At 35.5% G+C, this 20,545-nt stretch overlaps 1 protein-coding gene and 1 non-coding gene across 8 annotated transcripts in view; both read right to left on the bottom strand.

Annotated features, from left to right (window-relative positions):
• Positions 1-20,545, bottom strand: part of ANKRD12 (ankyrin repeat domain 12) — a 110,621-nt gene that overhangs the window by 4,342 nt on the left and 85,734 nt on the right. For 6 of the 7 annotated variants that reach the window (XM_012745996.3, XM_012745999.3, XM_012745995.3 and 3 more), the window contains 4 exons: positions 15,128-19,830; positions 8,092-8,190; positions 3,329-3,472; positions 307-402 (listed from right to left, as the gene is read on the bottom strand). In XM_012745996.3, coding sequence (XP_012601450.1) covers positions 307-402; positions 3,329-3,472; positions 8,092-8,190; positions 15,128-19,830 — 5,042 coding nt within the window. Of the gene's footprint in view, positions 1-306; positions 403-3,328; positions 3,473-8,091; positions 8,191-9,532; positions 9,551-15,127; positions 19,831-20,545 lie in introns of those variants that run through there. The other variant, XM_012746003.3, reaches the window with a different exon arrangement.
• Positions 1,523-1,626, bottom strand: LOC142861804 (small nucleolar RNA U13). The gene has a single exon (XR_012912951.1). It is a non-coding gene; the product is annotated as a small nucleolar RNA U13 (small nucleolar RNA).

Genomic DNA, 20,545 nt, shown 5'->3' with positions numbered 1-20,545 from the left:
TACGAAATATATTTCTTCTTGTACTGTTCTCCTATTCTCTCATATGACAGAGCTATGAGGAGACAGGTACACAAACACCCACATTGGAAACTACTTCTTTTGTGGCAGTTCCATCTTTTACACTACCTTACTCTTTAAAATAGACTTGTGGTCTTTATTTCCCTTTATCTTTCCAATTGTGGGCTAGCGTGGGGATTCATGACTAACCAGTATTTCCCTTCCTAATTATTTCTCCCTGATGGAGCTGCACTTTCTGTTTAAGAAAGGGGAGGCATTCCTTTAAAGCTTACTTCTAAACATACATACCTTTAATTTGTCAAATTTATCATCCACATCTTGTAACCAAGACATGAATTGTCTTGCATTAAAACGATCCCTCACAGAAGTTTTACTGTCATCAGACTAAAAGAGAACATTAAAAGTAGTTGAGTATTATACAATAAATCACTTTAAAAATCTATGTCATTATATTTTTATAGTATATGCCTTTTTTAGTAATAAAATATATATCAAAAAAGATAAAAAATTGAATACTGTTAAAATTTGATAAAGCTTTTATTTCCATATTGAGTAGATAGATTAGTTATTAGAATTCTCAGGATGCTGGATTTAGTTGTTAACTAAATAGAATTCTACTGCTAAGTCCAAAATATTGTTCAAAAAAGCACATCACATGAAGTACTGTGCCTGTGACAGACATTCTTATTACAGTTTAATCAATTTCAGCTTTAATTTCAATGTTAAAGTTTACTATAGGGAGGGGGAGAAAAAGTGTCCAGGTGGGAGACAGCTGCCTTTGAAGCCAACATTTTTTCCAGGACCAATGTTTGCAGTGCTCATAAAGAAATTCTGTATTAACTCTTAAGAGTACCAGTTTTGGAATTGAGATAGGATATCTTCAGTTTTCAGCTCTGTTAGCTGTGTAATCTAGAACTTATCATATACTCTCAATTTTCTACTCTACAAAATAGGACTAGGGGTACCTTTCTCAAGCTTGTTTTGAGAATTGAGAGTGTTTCTAAAGCCCTAATCACAATGCATGGGTATACAGGAAGCACTCATTCCAGCACTCACTCACTCTAATTACTACTGCTGCTGCTATTACCAGCAACGCTATCCAAATGGCATCCAGGCATCAGGCAGCCCGACAATCACATTCTCATAGCTTTTAGCAGCTATCATTTCATCCTTGGTCTTCAAGTAAGATGTTTTGACCATTTTAAATTTTATTGTTGAGTTTTTTAATATTACAAGTTTATTTTGCAAAGGAAGTAGTGAGAAGAGACTAGGCTAATGGATGATCCAGGCCCCTATCCAAGAAAAGGTAGACATTTTCCCCCACTTCATTCCACACAGGCTGTTCCCATAGACTTTCTATAGAAGCCAGCTATAAAAGGGCAGGTAACAGTTCCATATTTAAGTCCTCCAAAATGCAGAAATATTTCTAGGATAAGTTTCTCCGTTAAGAGAATAAGCCTCACATTTTGGTATCTCATTAAGTTAAATTTTTTTTCCCATGTCAGGCCAGATGGGTAATGTGCCAGTGTGGTAACAAGGTTTGACAGAGACAAATCTCAAATAGTAGTGTGAAAACACAATTTTCATTCTTATGAACCACAAAAGGATCTCATCAAACTTAATCTGAGTTTAAAATCAGGTGGCCTGGATCACTGAGAAAATTTGGATTATGGTACAATAAATTACTCAAATTATCAAAATCCCTGTATAATAGAAAATTCATATCATTTACTTTTAGGAGAGAACAAAGAAAAGTCTCAGGTAGAAATCCAAGAAAACTAAATACAGACTAAAGCAATAATTTCTTCAGCTTGATATAAAAAGCATTTTTCCTTCAGAGAAATATTAAGTTTTTCAGCCCTTTAATTATTAAGCTTATTGTGGCAAGATCTTTTTAGTCTCTGATTTTGGGATGGATTCTGAGGGTTTACGGGCAAAATTCACTTATTTTGAAATTTTCTTTTTAACCTGTATGAGGCTGCTGAGCATTTCTCAGCTCTGCTGTATTTCATTACCAATATGCTTTCATTTGTTTTATATCTTATCAGAAATGCCTTAGCACTTTGGTTTAGCAGTTTCCCACCTCAATTTCTAGCCCTGTTATGGATTTATTTTTATATGTCTTTTGTCATTTCAATGACTTTTGGGAGGAAGAGGAAATAAACAGGTGTGTGTGTTTACTCAACCATCCTGAACTAGAATTCTTCAAGAGACTTTTCCTTGTAGCTTAATTATAAAGCTTCATTTATATTGCTCTAAAATTGATTTCATTACTAATTGCTCAAAACTTTAAAAAAACCTGAAGATACAACATGGTCTAGTCTAGCCTCTAGCAAAATGGTTGAACTGTTCATTTCAGTTATTAAAAACCACCCGTTTTTCCCTTTAAAAATCTTTACATTGGAAAGTTCTAAAAAGTCCCTCAGTGGCCTCTCCAGTGTCTATTTCCATAGTCCAACAGTTCTTTCTTAAGATCCAATTATATGTTTTAACATTCTCTTCAGATATTTCTGAAGAAATAAAACAGCTGGTGCCTGAGAGTTTGAAATCCACTTATTTAATTCAATCTGTTTTTACAGTGGAGAAAAATAAAGCCCAGAGGGGGCTAAGAATCTTTCTCTGTAACATTCCCTATTATCCTTTGTATTACTAGTTTGTCTGCTTTAAAAATACATTTCCTAGTCTGTTCTTGAGTGATAATGGTTCACTGTGTTTACATTTTTAAAATTTTAATCATTATATTCTTTCGCTTCTCATTGATGAATTTATTCTAGTTTACAAGGCATAAAAAACTTCTCACAACTGATATGACTGGTTCTGAACTCATGTAATTTTATGTGGCAATAAACTTTATTAAAGATACTGCTCTAGTCTTTCATGATTAATGTATTCCACCAAGATTCAACAACAAAACAGGAGCCTGGCCCTGTTTTAGTACTATCACAATGTATAGGTGCCATCTGCCTGTACTGATTTTCAGCATACGATAGCTTTTCAGCAGCTTGAGGACAGAATTAAATGTAAAAACATCTACTTTAGAAACAAATTACATATTATCTGTAAGGGCACTATCCTAAACACATTTCTATGTGGTGATTATCTACTTCCATAATATAAATCTAAATGTTTATAGAGTGCTTTAGAAAACAGAAGACCAGTTGATCTGGAAGTACTTTGGTCAGAAAGAGTTGCTTTCTCCTTTGAGCTTTAATAACTATTGAATTCAAGTTTCTTCTACGGAATACATTCTAAAAATAACCAAATTTTACTTTGAGAGCATTTATTCTAAATGTATCAATGAAAATTTTACCTGAGAGTCCAATGGTACATTGTATACTTCTGCATCTAGTAAAACAGTACAAGCACTAAATGGCAGTGTTTGATTTGCCAATGTTCTTGCAGCTCTGTAATGAACTCGTAGAACTTCCTGTTCATTGGATACAATGAGTTTTTCCTAGGTGAACAAAACATAAAAAAAATAAAATCAATCCTCAACAAATTGTTTTTGAAATAAGGAAAAAAATCACTTTAAATACGTTAAAAATCCCTGAATCTGAGTAGCTTTTTGTTCACAGCAGGCTTGAAAAATTTGAGGACTCTTTAGTGTTCCAAAAGTACAAATTTTCTTTCTAAAACTGGCAGTTTCTGCCTGGGCTAGAGTACAGTGGTGTCATTGTAGCTCACAGCAACCTCAAACTCCTGGGCTCAAGCAATCCTCCTGTCTCAGCCTCCTGAGTAGCTGGGAACATAGGCGCACACCATCACGCCCAGCTAGTTTTTCTTTTTTAGTAGAGACTAGGTCTCACCCTTGCTCAGGCTAGTCTTGAATTCCCGAGCTCAAGCAATCTTCCTATGTTGGCCTCCTAAAGTGCTACAATTATAGGTGTATGCCACTGCACCCAGCCTAAAATTATTTTTTAAAGTACAATGGTAGCTTTTAGTATATTTACTAAGATGTTCAACCATCACTATTTCCTGAACATTTTTATCACTCCAAAAAGAAACTCTGTACTCAATAGCAGTGACTGCCCATTACCCCATCCTCCACTGCCTCATCTACCTTTTGTGTCTATGAATTATCTATGCTAAACACTTAATATAAATGGAATCATACGATATGTGGTGTTTTGTGATTGGCTTCTTTCACTTAGTATAATGTTTTCAAGGTTCATCAAAGTTGTAGCATGCATCAGTACTTTACTCCATGTTAGGGTTAAATAATATTCCACAATGTGGATATACCACATTTTATTTATCCATTCATCAGTTGATGCTGCAGTTTCTAACCCCTATGCTGCAGACTGGAACCGGTCTGTGGTCTGTTACAAACTGAGCCACAGAGCTCTACTTCCCCTATCACTGGCCTGTGGAAAAATCGTCTTCCATAAAAGTTAGAAACCGGGCTGCAAAGCAGGAGGTGAGAGTAGTGGGTGAGCTAGTAAAGCTTCATCTGTATGTACAGCTGCTGAATCACCACTGGAGCCCCCCCCCCCACCCCATGGAAAAATTGTCTTCCATGAAATTGGTCCCTGGTGCCAAAAAGGTTGGGGACTGCTGAGTTGATGGATATTTGGGCTTGAAGGGTGGCAAAAAATACCACCTCAAAATATGCCACTTTGGAATAAGGATTATTTTGAGCAAAAAGATATTTGAAAGGCAACAGTGCTCTGACCTCCCCCTTTCTTTGTGAAAGCAGGAGATAAAACCCATGTGAAAGATGCCCTCCTGATACCAGGAGGAAACAGTCATATCACCAGAGATAGGGACTTGAGGCCAAGAAAATTCTGTACAGACTTGTTAAAATAACTTTCATCTTCCTTTAGCCTCCCCGTATATTTTAGTTACTTTTCCACAGTTGCTCTTGTTTCTTCATCCTAGCATGAAAGCATTTAGGTCTTGCTACTTCTTTGGGTATTTCCTTATGAGAACTCCTGGCACATAAAACTTGTATCTGTATATTTTTCTTCTGTTAATCTGTCTTACATCAATTTAATTTTCTAGCCCAGACAGAGATCTTAAGATGGTAGAAGGACTTTTCCTCCCCTCCAAGTTGTTGCCACTTTTATAAAAAATGCTGCTATAAACATTCACATTCAAGTTTTTGTATGTTTTCATTTCTCTTGGGTAAGTTAACTAGGAGTAGAACTGCTGGGTCATATGGTAACTGTTTAACTTGTTGAAGTAAGTGTTAAACAGTTTTCCAAAGCAGCTGTATCATTTTACATTTCCACCAGCAAATGTATGAAGGTTCCAATTTCTTTACATCCTAGCCAACACTTGTTATTATCTATCCTTCTGATTATAGCTATTCTAATGGGTGTGAAGTAGCGACCCCTTGGCATGGCAGCTTCTCTTTCATGAGTATTTTCATAGAAATAAACATACTGTATGCTGACACCGACTACTTGTAAACCTCTAACAATCAATAAAATCCTACCTTAATATATTAAGTGAAGTCCAAAACTTCCAATTATGTAATACGCAGAGTCACTGTACCATAAGGTTAATAAAATGATCTAGGCAATCTTCTGTACTTAGCAAACTGGGAATTCCTGGAGTCCAGCCAGCTACAGATCCCAACCCATCCTGACCTAAAGACTACATACAGACTTGTGCCATCTGGTGGTAACTATATTCTTTGGCCTAAACATCAATAGAGATAACCTGGGGTGATTAGAACTTCAAGGACAGAGGTAATAAAGACTCCAAGAACTCCCCAGTTGTATAACATTCATCATTTGCTGGCTCTGTCTGGGAGGCCAGGCTGGGAGAATACAAAGGATGTGTCTAGTCTTCTCCTCCCAAACCCAACTATGTTCCCCATTGTCTCTTCAACTCACAAAAACTTTAGTCTTTCCCCGCTGGAGAATGCAGGAATGCAGGTAACATATCTAAATACACATTACTGCAGAGTTTTACTGTTTTATAATTTAGTTAAAAAACATAGACACATGGTCCTAACTAACTTCTTAGGTCTTATGTGACAAATGATAAACAGGTAAGTCTAACATTTATGATTAAGTACAATTTACAGTGCAACCTGAAGTAATAAATATCTAAAAACTTGATCCAAAGAAAACACAGCTAGAAGTGTTTTCCTAATAAGTTGGTTGTAGTCCTGTAGAGATTAAGAGCAATAACCAAAAATCTCTCCAAAGCAAACAGTGTGAGAAATGTATTTTCTAAAGTCAGATCCTCCCTCTCCTCAAATAATACAGATATGTTGCTTAATTGATAGTCCAAATATTCCACTTTAGATTAACATTCTTAATTTTGTGTCTTTGAACCCCTAGAGCAGAGCCTCTCAATGTCTTATGGAGATAAGTTATAGGTATGCCAAAGTATTGCTTTCTCTTAGTTTTTGGGGTGAAAGAGTAGAATATGGGGCAGTTCTGAGGAAATGAGTCAGGGGCTGCAAGCCTTGTTCAATCATTTAATATAGCATTCAAATGTTATGTTTTGTGGGGAAAATGACCCTTAAACAGGGGTTCTTGGGAGTCCTCATACCCCCCAAAAGCCTATGGGATAGAATGAAGGAAGGGTAGTCTGTGAACATGGATTGGAAAAAGTTCTAGCTTTATTTTCACTAACCTTCAAATGGCATTCTTTCAACTATGAATGTGTCCACAAACCACAAAGGAATTAGATGTTATCTGCAATTTCATCATCCATAGAAATGACAAATATTTCCAAATTTAAATTATAGTTTCTACAGAGATACCCCCAAATTTTATATTTATTTCAAAACTCCAGTAGTTATTAGATCTGCTGCTCTATGACATGACTACAGTTCTGTGTAGAAACACTTGTGCAACACAACTGGCAAAGGATCAAGCAATTCTGCAGCTAGTAACTATTCAGCCACCAACTGGTAAAGTTTTTTGTTCAGACATTGGTCAGACGTTTAAGTTAAGATGTTTAAGTTGCTAATATGCTGCAATTCTAATTGTTTATTGGTCAATATGTGGAAGGTATTATGTCATTTCGCTATTTGTTACAGTTCTGCAAATTGCGCAGTTCGAATAAGAATTTTTAACTGTAAGGTGGTATGGCTTTCTGTAACCTGGATAGGTGCACAGGTGAATATATATCAGGTGGCTTCAAACATGTGTGATGGTTGAAATAGCAATTGGTGAGCTTACTACCTAACTTCTCATTGCTACCAAATTACTCATTGACAGGGAGTCATGCATAGTGTTGTTAAGTTCTGTATTTCTGTATCAGCTCTTCTTTCTTTTGTTACTTCTTTTTGTAATCCTATGAACTTTATTCATTTAAAAATATTTTGAAAAGAGGTTCCAAATTTCCCAGATTGTTACAAGAGTCCATAGAACAAAAAAAGTTAAGAACCTCTGCCAGGGTATCTATCAATCATGCATGAGTTAAATTACATACAAGAGTTTATTTGCAAATGAGTAGATACATATTTCTGTGATGAAGGATCATAGCTTACATCACATTTTCAGAGATCCTTGACCCTCCCAAAAGATAAAATAAGTGTTTTTATAAATCCAAGTAAAATAACCTTTACAATTTCAATATAGGTTTTTCCTCCTGTCATTTCATGCCAAAACTAACCAATGGAAATCAGATACTACAGCAGACCTATAAGGACACATAACCACAGCCTTTATAAGCATTTTGCACTTTAGTCCTAAAATAACTGATTCTAAGCAATGCCTCCGAAACTTGGAAATCCAAATATCCTAGGAATCTACTGCTATTAGTTCTACAAATTCAACAAATGATAAGAAATTATTAGAGTCTTTTATATACTGAAAATATAATCAATATGAATTAAATATGGGAGTAGCTATCCTAAAATAGCTTTAAAATTTCTCTACAGCTGCTCGTTCTCAAAAAAAAAAGAAAAAAGAAAAAGGTTGTAATTAAAAATAAAATAAAAATATAATTCTCCACCTAAATTTGGATAAGCACAAGATAACAAAATCAAACCATTTCCTCAAATGGTTCTAAATAAGGAAAATCCACTAATAATAAACTGTAGGCCATTTAAATTTATTGTTAAAATAATTTTTTGTTACCATAAAGGTAAATTTAAACATTTCTTACCCTTTCAATACTGTGTTGCAAACGTAGTTTCATCCTTACAACTTCCTGTTGCCGAAAAAGCTCTTTAAGTGGATCTGACAGTGAAGGTGGTGGTGTAATCTAATTTTAAAAACATAATTAAAAATATTAGGATTTATTTACAGTAATGGGCTACTCTTTTAAAATTAACCCCTTTTAGTGCATAACTTAAATTTTGATGATCTGTGATTTAAAAAATACAGTACTAATCATACAACTGGTTGTTACTTCTCCATCCATTCTGTTTGAAACAGCAGGGTATTCCACAATCTTAGATGTTTTGATTCTGAGGTCATAGTAAATTTAAAAGAGCAAATTAGAAGGACTTAGAAAGTTACTTACTATGGAAAGACACATTTTAGAGCATCAGTAAGTGATAGCTCACAGACAGGGAGGGAGGAGTCACAAAAACAGAAAAGCTGGTACAAACATGAAGGAAATACTTAAAAAGATTACAGCAGTCTGTGTACTGGTATGGTAAGTGAAGTCTCTTTGCAGACATGATAAAAATCAAATTGATAAAGTCCTCAGTGTTAAATCAAATGAAATGTCTTTTATAAAAGTAGATAAAATGGCCTATTTGTGGTTTTCAAAATTTTTTATTACATGTGACATCCTATATAACTTTTGTCTATTCATACTCCAAAAAGCTTACAGTTCATCTCTAATTTGATATTATAGTGGACTGTGCTTTCTGGTAGATGCCGGAGGTTAACGAAACTCATTCAATGTATGCCTGCACTCCCATTAACATAGAGACATCCAAGAAATGTCAATAACCATCTGTGACCTCTGAATAGTCTTCCTCTACCTCTGAGTATCTATTTAATATATTTCCCCCTCTTATCATTGCTTGCAATTACTGTCAGTATATCAGGGCAAAGTTAAGATAGCTCAGTATGTTTTGGCACAGTACAACTTACTTGACTTCTAACAGTTTAACTGTCAACTCCGTATGAAAGTGGGACAACTGGGTATATTATCTGCTTCCTGGTACGGTGCCACAGGAATCATACACCACCATATATGAGAAGCTCTTGCCAAAAATCAAACCTGGATCTATCAAGATTCTATAATCAACATACGGTTTACAAGGATTATGGGGGACTGAAAAACGTGTTAAATAACATCACACAGATTAAATCAGTTGAATCAGAATGTGGAGAATTCTACAGGACAAATAACTTACTGGGCTGATAATTTTTTAAGGCCTCTAATTTCAATACATGATTTTCATTTCTGTGTCCTGCCAACTGCTTTAAATTTAATTTGGTGCTATTGTTTCAGTTTTGCAAAATCATACAGGCCTCTAGTTATTTCAAGGAGTGTAGAGGAAGAGTATCTACTCATCTGAGATTGGAGTGCCAGAGAAAGCTCGAGAGGGTAGTGCCTGAGCTGTGCCTCAAAGGAAGTGCCGGAGTATAGAGTTAGAAATGAATCACTGTCAGGGGAAAAAAAGAAAGGCTATGAAGGGAAAGAGCTAATTTCTAGAAGAGAGGATAACAGAATCAAAGGCATAAAACAAAGAAAACAGTACAGTATCCACAGGCAACTACTACAAGCAGTCCTGAGTTCCTGGAACATCAAATTTGACAAAAGAAATGGTGAAATGAGGATGGAGAGATCAGCAGGGGTGGAGTAATGGAAGCTGTAGTCTATTCTGTAAAGGAACTTTAAAGTTGGCTCCATAGAACAAAGAGCCCATAGAGAAAATTTACAGGAAATGGTGCCAAGAATAAATTTGGGAAACACTGTGTACCTGTACACACGCATCCACCTTGGAGTCTCACAATTAAAACACATTAAAGGTTCTGAGAAGTCCTGTGGTGAAGCAACCTATTTTTAGATTCATAGTGTTTCCCAAAGTTATCTGACATGAAAGCCTCCCCCCACCAAAGGTAATTAATTAACCCTTTGTAGAAGAGATATTAAATAGAACATATGTAATGGGGTGCCACTGGAAGGTCTTACAGCTTGCTGTTGTGTCAGGAAAACAGATACTAGGAGTCAAGGTTGTAGGAAAGGAATTGAGGAAGCAAATCATTGTTAAGGTGGTGGTAGATGGAGGAGGGAGTGAAGAGCCAGGCTTTTGGTTAAGTTCAGTTTAGTGCTGACATGCTGAGTTTGTGAAGCCTATGAACATTCAGGTAAAGCCAAAAAGAAGACAAGGAGAGAGACATGGGCAGAATATAAAAATGTGGGCATTAACAACATTTATCACATATAGAGGAGAGATAAAAATCACCAAAGGGATACATGGAGGCTTTCTGAGAAAACTTGCCCTTTGCTGTTTTCCTCATCTACCTTTAAGCAAATCATGCTTGGCGATTTTATCTTTCAGTATCTGTGAGTCCCAGGAGCCTCAAGAATACTCTGACAGCCTCCTACTAGTGCACTTTCCTTTTATCACTCACTCTTGAAATTCCTCCAAGATTTCTGTAGGGTGTGTTCTTACTAGTGGTCACAGTAGACTACATGTTGTGACAAGTCTCTTTTTGGTCCTCATTCATTTGATTTTGGGAATGCTGACCTGTAGTTTTTTTTTTTTTTACTTTGATTTCCTCTTGAAAAATGGCAGCATCCTGGTTAAACTGTGAGAAAAGTATTTAATGGAAGAATAAACACTTAGATGGATTCTGGGGACATCTTACCACATTTCTAATGGGTCTTATAACCAGATCACATAAATATGACTAAATGTCATTTTGACAAAATGGGATAAGGCCGTATTGGAAAGTAAGAAAAAGAATGTAGCGCTTAACCACTTTGGTACGAGTGTCGACTACAGTTGATAGCCACAGATGAACGCCCACAGCCAAACGTCAACTTTAGCTGACAGCCATGATTTGACTTTTCTAATTTTTCATGTATCAAAATTATGAACATTTAAAAATAATGTAATGAAAACATATATGTATATGTTACCTATTCTGATTTACATTACAAGTAAAGCTGCCTGTAAAGTAAAACAAGCTTTCAGTGCTTTAAAGCTTTCCTCATCACACAAGAGCAAAATGGATTCGTTGTCAATGCACAGCACAAACTATTGTGCGGACTATGAGTGGCAGCTGTGGGCAAGGTTTCCCAGCTGGTGAGCGCCGTACTGAAGTGGTTTGGTAATTTTTGTTATTCTGGTCTTGATTATTTTTTCAAACTAAATTTTGAACAAATGAATTTTAGTTCAGTAAACTCAAACACATAGCCTTTCATGAACAAAAGGCTAGAGTACATATGTTAGTTCTAATAAATACAAATCTTAAAGTCATTTGGAGCTAGGTTTAAGATAACGGTAACTCCTTAAAACTATATAGTTTAAAAAAGTTTAAATGGGCTTTGGCATATACTATTTCAACCTGCTTTGATGTAGGGTAGATATTCTTGTTTTGTAGATGTGGAAACTAAACATCAGAAATGTGAAGTAAATTATTCAAGATCACACAGCTGGTTTATAGCAAAATCTAGACTTGAACTCATGTGTGCTAATTAGAAATCCACTGCTCTTTCTACTATATTGTGCTGTGTTTTCTACTTTAATACTTCTCATTTAAACACAAAAATTAAAAAAAAATTCATCCAGGCTGGGCACAGTGGCTCACGCCTATAATCCTAGCACTCTGGGAGGCCTAAGTGGGAGGACTGCTTGAGCTTAAGAGTTTGAGAGCAGCCTGAGCAAGAGCAAGACCCTGTCACTAAAAAAACCAAAAAAACAAAACTCATCCAGAAAAATTTCTCAGCTCTGCTTATAGTCCCTTCTGGAACAACAACTAAATACTAATATAATCAAAGACATATCCCCAGAATTGCTTCAAGGGAATCAAACTTGTATTAGATTATCTTTGCAGGAATGAGAAAAGGTGACAGAGTATACACATAACATCTACATGTATGTGTGTATATAATACATACACATGCACAATATATAATAAATCCAAACATATATATGAAGCCAACAGATTGCATTAAGGCAGCAACCTAACATGGTTTATTTCAAATTGTTTTTACTGAAACAGTTTGTACAAAGTTCTAATTTAAATATCTTTATAGTTATATCTATATTTCAAGCCTATATTACATATTATCTCAGTTAAAATTTTTTACCCTTTTAGGAGAAATAAAGTTGGGGAATAAAAGAAACAACTAAGTTACTAGTTTTATATTCTTTGAATCATTAACAAATGATTTTGCTGAAAGAGTCTATCAATGACATTTATTTACAACTCTTATTTTTTGAAACAGGGTCTTGCTCCATCTCCCGGGCTAGAGTGCAGTGGTGTCATCACACCTCACCACAATCTCAAATTCCTGGGCTCAAGTGATCCTCCTGCCTCAGCTTCCACAGTAGCTGGGACTATAGGCACATACCATCATGCCTGGCTAATTCTTCCCCCTTTTTTGCAGAGATGGGGGTCTCATTCTTGTTCAGGCTGGTCTCGAACTCCTGACCTCAAGCAATCCTCCCACCTCAGCCTCCCAAAGTGCTAAGATTACAGGTGTGAGCGAGCCACTGTGCCTGGCCCACAGCTCCTGTTTTTTTTTTCGAGACAGAGTCTCACTCTGTTGCCCAGGTTAGAGTGCTGTGGTGTCAGCCTAGCTCCCAGCTCAAGGTTGAATCTTGGGTTTCCAGTCAGGGGAAATTCAACAGCTGATAATTAAAGCAGAGGTCAAAAAGAGCATTTTTGAGATAAACTGGTTTGGTATTGGACATAATGATTTTAAGGATCTTTAGGGACACTCAGGAGATACCCAGAAGCAGCTAGAAATGTGGTTATGGACATCCATCAGTAGTACATTCTGGGCTGAAGATGAATTTGGGACTCATTCTGTAAGAGATAAATCGTGTCCTATCCCTTAATCAGATTACAGCTCAGAAGTGGAGGCAGACATGTAAACGATTTACTATGAGATTACCGGGGAGGCATAAGGAAGACACAAGCTATTCTCCTAGGAAAAGATTTCCCACAGAGGTGACATCACAGCTGGAACAAAGGCATGGCAAAGAACAGAGAAGGGGATGGAGAGAACATTTCAGGCAGAGAGAACATCACTGCCAAGGCACCAAGAGAGTGAAGATAAGATTTCTGTAGAAGAGTAAGTTTGGTCTGGCTGAGATACTTGGTGAGTTTGGCAGCAGCAGTGAGAAAACGAAGCTGGAGAGGTACTCTGGGGTCAGATTGTGAAATGTGTTAGTATGCAAAGCTTACAATTTGGATTTTAAGCTGTAGGCAATGGGAAGCCAGTTAATAACAGTTTAGGTATTTAAATAGGAAAATGGCTTTTTATTACTTTTAAAAGAATAGAATTTAACAACAAAAAGTCTCCAGTAGGAGACTCAAAGTATAAAGAAAAGTTGCTGCAATGATCTAAGTGAGAGATAATAAAGGTCCTCACACAAGATAGTGGTAGACTGTACAGTTTTTGGAGTTGTGAAGCTGAGTGGTTAGAATTTGGTGACTGCTCATTTACTACTTCAGTGTCATTACCAATGAATACAGATTTGGTTTAGAGGAAGTGAGGGGTAAATAATTCCTTTTGGTGTATGTTAAGTTTGAGATCTTAGTGCAGGAATGAGGCACTCATCTCCCAGTTTCTGGGAGTGTTGGTGGCTAACATCTTTCATTGGAGTCCCTCTCCAATTACCTTTCAGGGAAGAGCACTGGTGTGCCCAAAGGCATGATCCCTGAGGGTAGAGCCCCTATCAGAAGAGACATCTTACTCCAAAGTTCTTGGTTCAGCTGAGGTCACTGCATTTCAGTTCAACTTCTCACTCTGCCCAATTCTGCTTGTCTCACACAATTACGTATTCCTGTTAAAACTCACCAATAAATTTCTTACACACAATCTCAGTATCTACTTCCTGGAGAACCCAATTTATGACAAGGTGTTTGAAGGACATTTAGGTAATGATGCTCAGAAGGAAACTTTATTTAATTCTGGAGGTCAACAAAAATGATATGGCTAAGTAATAATTTCTGGGCCTTAATTGGCATCTGAAGACTGCTGAAATCATAGAGACAGGTAATCTCCACATCTGGAGAGCACATAAAGCAAAAAGTCAACTGGAAAATGGATCACAAGAGAACTCATGTTTAATGGGTGAGCAGAGAAAAGGAGTCATTAAAAGAGATAAAAAAAAAAAAAAAGATTAGGTAGTGAAGCACAGGAACCAGAAAAGACCATTATGAAAGACCAGGGAGGGGAAGATAAGTGGTCACAATGTCAAATCTGACAGATTAAACAGAAAGAAAAATGAAAACAGGCCAATGAGTCTGGCAATTAAGGGTTCAATGGTGTTCTCTGCCAGTGCGTGATGGTTAAGAAATGAATAGGAAATGAGAAAGAGAAAACACAGTGCACATACTCCTCTCCAAAAACATGTCAGTGAAGGAGAGACAGACAGTAAGCTTGGCGAACTCACTTAGTGAAACATTTTTTATCACCAGGATGGAGGAGACTCAACTATGTTCTGAGTTGGTAAAGGTAAACAGGGAGAGGAAATTGAAAAACAATGTACTAGCGAGAACAGTGTTTTAATAGAAGGTCCCAGAAACGAATGGAAAAAATGGGATCAAAAGCATTAGCCTTCAAAGAAATAAAAACATGTCTCCTTTGAAACAAAAGAAATAGTAGTAAGGAAAAGAAAATACTGTAGGATCTGTGCTGTCCAATAAGGTGGCTATTAGCCACGCTTGGCTATTGAGCACTTTCTGAAATGTGGTTAGTCTGAATTGAGATGTGCTGTGAGCATATCAGGTTTCAGATTTAAAAAATGTAAAACATCTCAATAATCTTCTATATTGATTGTATGTTAAAATAGTACTTTGGATATATTGGGTTAAATAGTTATTAGGACTAATTTTACCTCTTTCTACTTTCAAAAAAATATGTGGCTACTAGAAAATCTGAAATTACTTATGTATGATAAACTACTCTGTGATATTAAAAAAATTACTTATGTGGCTTACATTATACTTCTATTGGACAGCGTTGCAGATGTATATCAAACGATGATTTTACTTACTGTGGGAATACAAATCTTGCTTAAGGGATTTCCATCCAGGAGATATGATCCGTTAAATGTTACATATTCATCATAATACTGAGGTGCTTGAGGAATAACACTGCATAGTAATTTGCGCTTTTCTTCAATTTTTTTCCTTATGTGCAAGTATTCAAAATATGGATTTGCTCTCTCTGAACTGTATGGCTGAATCTCATCTAGTTTCAGAGAATCTACGATGGCTGCCAGAGATTGCTGAGTTTTCTCTTTTGCTTGTAGTAAAGAGGGACTCACTTGCACAGGCTGAGGTACACGCGACACTTTCCTCTTCCGTGGATGGTGAATTTGAGGATCATCTTCTTCAGTTAATCTTATTCTTCCTCTAGGAGATGATGACTCACTGTCTTTTTCTGATAATAGTGTACAGCTAGCAAGAATCTGTTTGCTTTGATTTGCCATTGTACTTGCTTTGTTTCTAGTCATTCTTTGAGGAATTTGGTTTTCAGTTTTATCATCTTCGTTATTTTCTTCTAATTCTACTTTAACTAGTTGACTATATTTATGCATTTCTGGTTGAACTGACTGTTGTGAATTGTTTTCCAGACTTGATACAGTGCTTTGTTGAGATTCTTCATCTTCAATGGAAAGCAAACACTTTTCACTTTCAGAACAATGTTTTGAATTATCTTGTTCATTTAGGTTTCCTTTTGGCATCCCTGCATTCATTTCACATAAATCAGAATCACACCTATTCAAATGAGTTAAAACCAAACTCTCTAGTTTTTCTTTTTCATGTGAAATAACCTGAATATCAGCTGTGCTATTCTCAACCTCATGGCCACTGGAAGACTTGTAAGTTAGTTTGCTAAATGCATAATGTGTATTTAGCTGAGTAGAGGCATCAGTTCCATTAAAGTCCTTTTCTGATGGTAAAGTATTAGTCTTTTCAAAATTTGGTGATACTTCTTGAATAGTGCTTTCAGAATACACTGGGACAAAGGCGTCTGTCTTTTGAACCTCTGGTAGGACAAAAGTATCTTCTGTATCTTTTGTAGATTCATTATCAGTATCTAAAACAGAACTAATAATTTGAGTTGCATTTTTGTGTTGTGAAATACCTGGCTCTTGATTGGCAACATATGACAAAGACGTATGTTTAGAAATAGATTCAGCATCTGTAAGTGATTGGCTGGGGAAAGAGCAAGGCTGCTGTGAAGGAAGAAAGGATGCTGGATCCTGACCACAACAGTTTCCTGGCAGATCAGTCTGGTGCAGGGATAAAAAATCAGTATTTTCTTTCAATATTTTGTTTTCAGGATTACAAAAGCCCTGAACAGAGGAATCTTGATCAGGTGCATTAGAGTTTGGGCAGATTAAGTCTCTGGTGTTTAAGGTCTCCAGTCTATCAACAGGTATCTCCCATGATTTATTTTGGATCACACCAACCTGATTAGATGATTCTAAATGCACAGGACAGTCCACTACAGTGCCCACTGCAACAGTGCTCTTGATAACATTTATATCAGCTGAAACATATTTGTTGCTTACAGATCTAGTTGGAGAGGTTGCAAAACTGGAATGTATGCTAGACACATTTGAATGGTCTCTTTCAGGCACATTTGAGAAAATCTCAGGTTTGGGAGAAGAACAAGTATCTCTTGGCACAGCTAATAAGCTACCTTGATTGCTTTCTTCTGATATTGTCTGGAATTGTTTTGTATGTTCACAAATCACAGATGGCATGCTACATCTTCGAATTTCTACAATAGGTCTCCCCTCATTTATAACTAGTTTAACATCTTCTACAGAAGATGACCTGAGATGGGATGTTGGAAGTCTGTTTGCATATGGTGGTTTAATTCGCTCTGGCAGATCAGCTAGGCTGTCCAATTCCCTTTCATGAAGAGCAGGAGATTTGGCAATTGGCAAAAAAGGTGATTGGGAAAAGGACATTTGGGATTCTGAACCCTCTAACATAAAGTCAGAGTCATACTCAACTGGAGGCCTTGGAGTTGTCACTGTAGTATGGCAGGAATCTTCTGAACTAGCAACAGAAATCATGGATACAGATCTGGAGCTGAGACCCAGCTTTTCAGTTTCTGATCTAGGAGACCTGTTTAAGCTATTATCTGAAACAAAAGATGACTTCCCTAAATTCATTATATTTTTGGTGTCAACAGATTGTGATCTGCTACTTACAGCATCTTTTGGTTGTTTCTCCTTGGTGTATGCATCAGTCAACTCTGAACTCTTTGACCTAGTAAGTTCTTTATTTTTGGGTTCAGCTAATGCATGCTTTGTTTTTTCTTTATCTTTCACTTTAAGTTCTAAACAGTTACGATTTCTCAACCGTTCCTTTTCCTTTTGCTTAATTTTTTCCTTATGTTTTTTATGCCACTGTTCTATTTCTAGGTCTTTAAGGCTTAGCATTCGCTCAAAACTTGTCTGCATTAAATCATCATTCACTAACCTCTTTTCTTTAGGTCGAGTATCCTTTAATGCTGGTGATGACTTAGGTTTAAGCTTATCTGCTTCAGATTTTACTTTGAGTAAACTATTCAGTTGGATCTTATCTTTATGTTTGTCTCGCTCTTTGTACCTATCGATATCCTTATCTTTTTTATCTTTTTCTTTTCCATCTGGAATTTTCAATGGTTCATCTTTTGCTTTTTCTTTAAGGGATAAGGGTTTTTCATGTTGTGCTTTATTACTGTCTACTATACTTGACTTTTTCTCTTCCTGTGTGTGTTTGGAGTTAGTTATATTTATACTTTCTTTATCTCTAGACTTTTCCTTTTTATCTATCTCTCTGTCTTTTTCTTTACTTTTGCCTTTTTCTGATTTATTATACTCACTATTATCTGATTGTTTATTTTTCTTTTCCATCAAGTGTTTTTCTTTGCTTTCTGCTAGATGTCTCTCTTTTTCAGGTTTTTCTTTGTCGTGTTTCCTATCCATTTTTTCCCTACTTTTTTCTCTGTCATCAGTTTTTTTAATAGTAATATTTTTGATCTTCTCACCTTCTTTATGGCATTTCTCTGTGTGATGTGAATATAGCTTGTCCTTTTCTTTTATTCTATCTACACACTCACTAAGATCTAATTTATCTTTTTCTGACTTATGCTCATGTTTTGTCTTCTTCTCTTTCTCAGAATTTTTTCTTTCAGTCTTCTCGACATCCTTTTCCTTAGTTTGAAACCGTTTTTCAGATTTTTCTTTACTCTCTTTTATATGTTTTTCTTGTTTTTCAATGTCTATTTCCTTTTCTGCTGACTGTAGTCCTATAGATTCATCATTGGCACTTATACTCAAAGAACTAAATTCTGTTTCTTTCTCTGTGGGTACATTCTCTCTTTCTTCTTTTAAATCTTTTATTTTTTCTTCCCTATAAGATTTCTCACTTTCCTTTTTAATCTTTTCCCGCTCTTTACAGTTCCTCTCTCTTGGGATATGCTTTTCCTTAGTTGATTTATCATCTTTCATGTTTTTTTCCAATTTTGATTTTTTTTCTAATGTTACGGACTCATGTTCCATATTTAAAAATAAATCTTCAGTTTCATCACTTTTAAAAAAATTCTCTTTCCAAAATTCTCTATCAAATTCTACACTCCTCTGCAGTTCTTTAGCACCATCTTTATTTTTATATTTTTCCTTTTCACCTTCAATTTCTTTTTTATGCTTTTCTTTTTCTCTCTCTTTATGTTTCAACTTATGTTTTTTTAATGTTTTACCCTCTTTATCCATTTTTTTCAGTGTGCAATCTGAATTTTCAAATGTTGGACTATGATCTTCATCCTTTACTTTGGCATTTGATTTTTCACCAAATTCTAAGTGAAAATCTTTCTGATGCTTATTTTTTTCCTTATGTTTACAATATTTTACACTTGAACTTTCTGGCAAGAGTTCAGATTCTGTATTATCAAACCGAACAAGATCAGGCTGTAATGATATTTCAGAACTTCCTGGTGATAAACATGTTTTAGTATGTTCTTGTTTTAGTGGTGTTGATTGTTTTTCACTTAATCCACAAGAATGTTTGGGAGATTTACCAGTGGAAATATGAAATAAGTGTAATGAAGTATCATCTTTTGGGCTAAAAGATTTCCTAAAATTCCCTTCTTCTCTGGTCTTTTCTGGACAATCAAGTGCAGTATTAACTGCCAAGTTTGCTACTCTGGTATTTTCTTTTCCCTCTTTTTCTTGCTTTAGCTCTTGGTTCTCTTTATTTTTATTCTGATTTTTTAATTTTCTTTTAACTTTGCCTTTCTGTTTGTGTTCACTTGAAACTACATATTCCTTTTTGGTTTGTATATCAGAATTTGATGTTTCAGGGGCAGAACATGAAGTAGAAATCTTTTTGTTCTGAAGAACTTCTTCATCAGAACTTTCGGTACTTGAATACAAAACCCTGGATGGCTTTTGTTTTTTACTTTTAAATGATTTAGGATAGAAGGCTTTCTCCTGTTTTGCAAATAAACTATTCTTTTCTGCTTCAGATTCATTCTCTTTTCGTTGTTCTTTCCTAAGAATATGCCTATCATCAATCATTTTATTTATTTCTTCATCATCATCATCTTTGAACTCATACTCATCAAGGGCAGATGGAAGAGGTGCTTTACTGGGAAGTATCTGTTTATTTTCACAGATGAGAGAGTCTTTCTCTGTCTCAGAGTCAATATTTTCATCAACACTAGAAGGATTTACTGACTGAGCCTCTTCAGAATCTAGAATAAGAAAAGAAAATCTGTTGTTGGTCAAAACACAATTGTCAGAAAAATAAGAGAGAAGGAAAGATAGTAACTTACACGATAAATATTTCAAACAATTCAAAATCACTGCAGATTTATAATAGTGCAACAGAAATATTTAAGAACTCTGCAACAGTGTTGTAGAACTATCTGCTTTATGATGAGATACGTTTGACAGTTGCAAAAGCACACAATATATTAAATTCACAATATATAATTAAAAATATGTAATACATATTTAATGTAGATTCATAACCTATAGGTCTGGATTCAGGGAAGACACTACTATAATGTGATATAAAATTCTTCATACATATACATTTTTTCTGGAAAGAGAATATTTAACTTGACTTAGATTCTTTGATCCAAAACAGATCAAGAACCATTAACTGCAAGGGCTTAATTATGTAAACACCATAAATTGTTTTTGTGTGTTTCAGAATATTTATTATTAAAATTGTAAGGGATTGCACGATTTCCATAAAGTATAATAACTTAAAGGTGAATGGTTTAATGGTCATACAAGAAATATGACTATTTATGGGAAAAAACAGAAAAACTAAAATATAACCAATTACCTAAGATTGTAACAAGTAAATTGAATATATAATTTTATAAAAATTGCTGTTTCTTAGTTTTCCTCATCTATAATTTAGACTTGATACTAAAATGATTTAGTACAATGTGGGAA

Source organism: Microcebus murinus, chromosome 17, assembly GCF_040939455.1.
Source record: "Microcebus murinus isolate Inina chromosome 17, M.murinus_Inina_mat1.0, whole genome shotgun sequence".
Taxonomy (NCBI): domain Eukaryota; kingdom Metazoa; phylum Chordata; class Mammalia; order Primates; family Cheirogaleidae; genus Microcebus; species Microcebus murinus.
The sequence above is the reverse complement of the archived record's forward strand: the minus strand, read 5'-3'. Positions and strand labels throughout refer to the sequence as shown.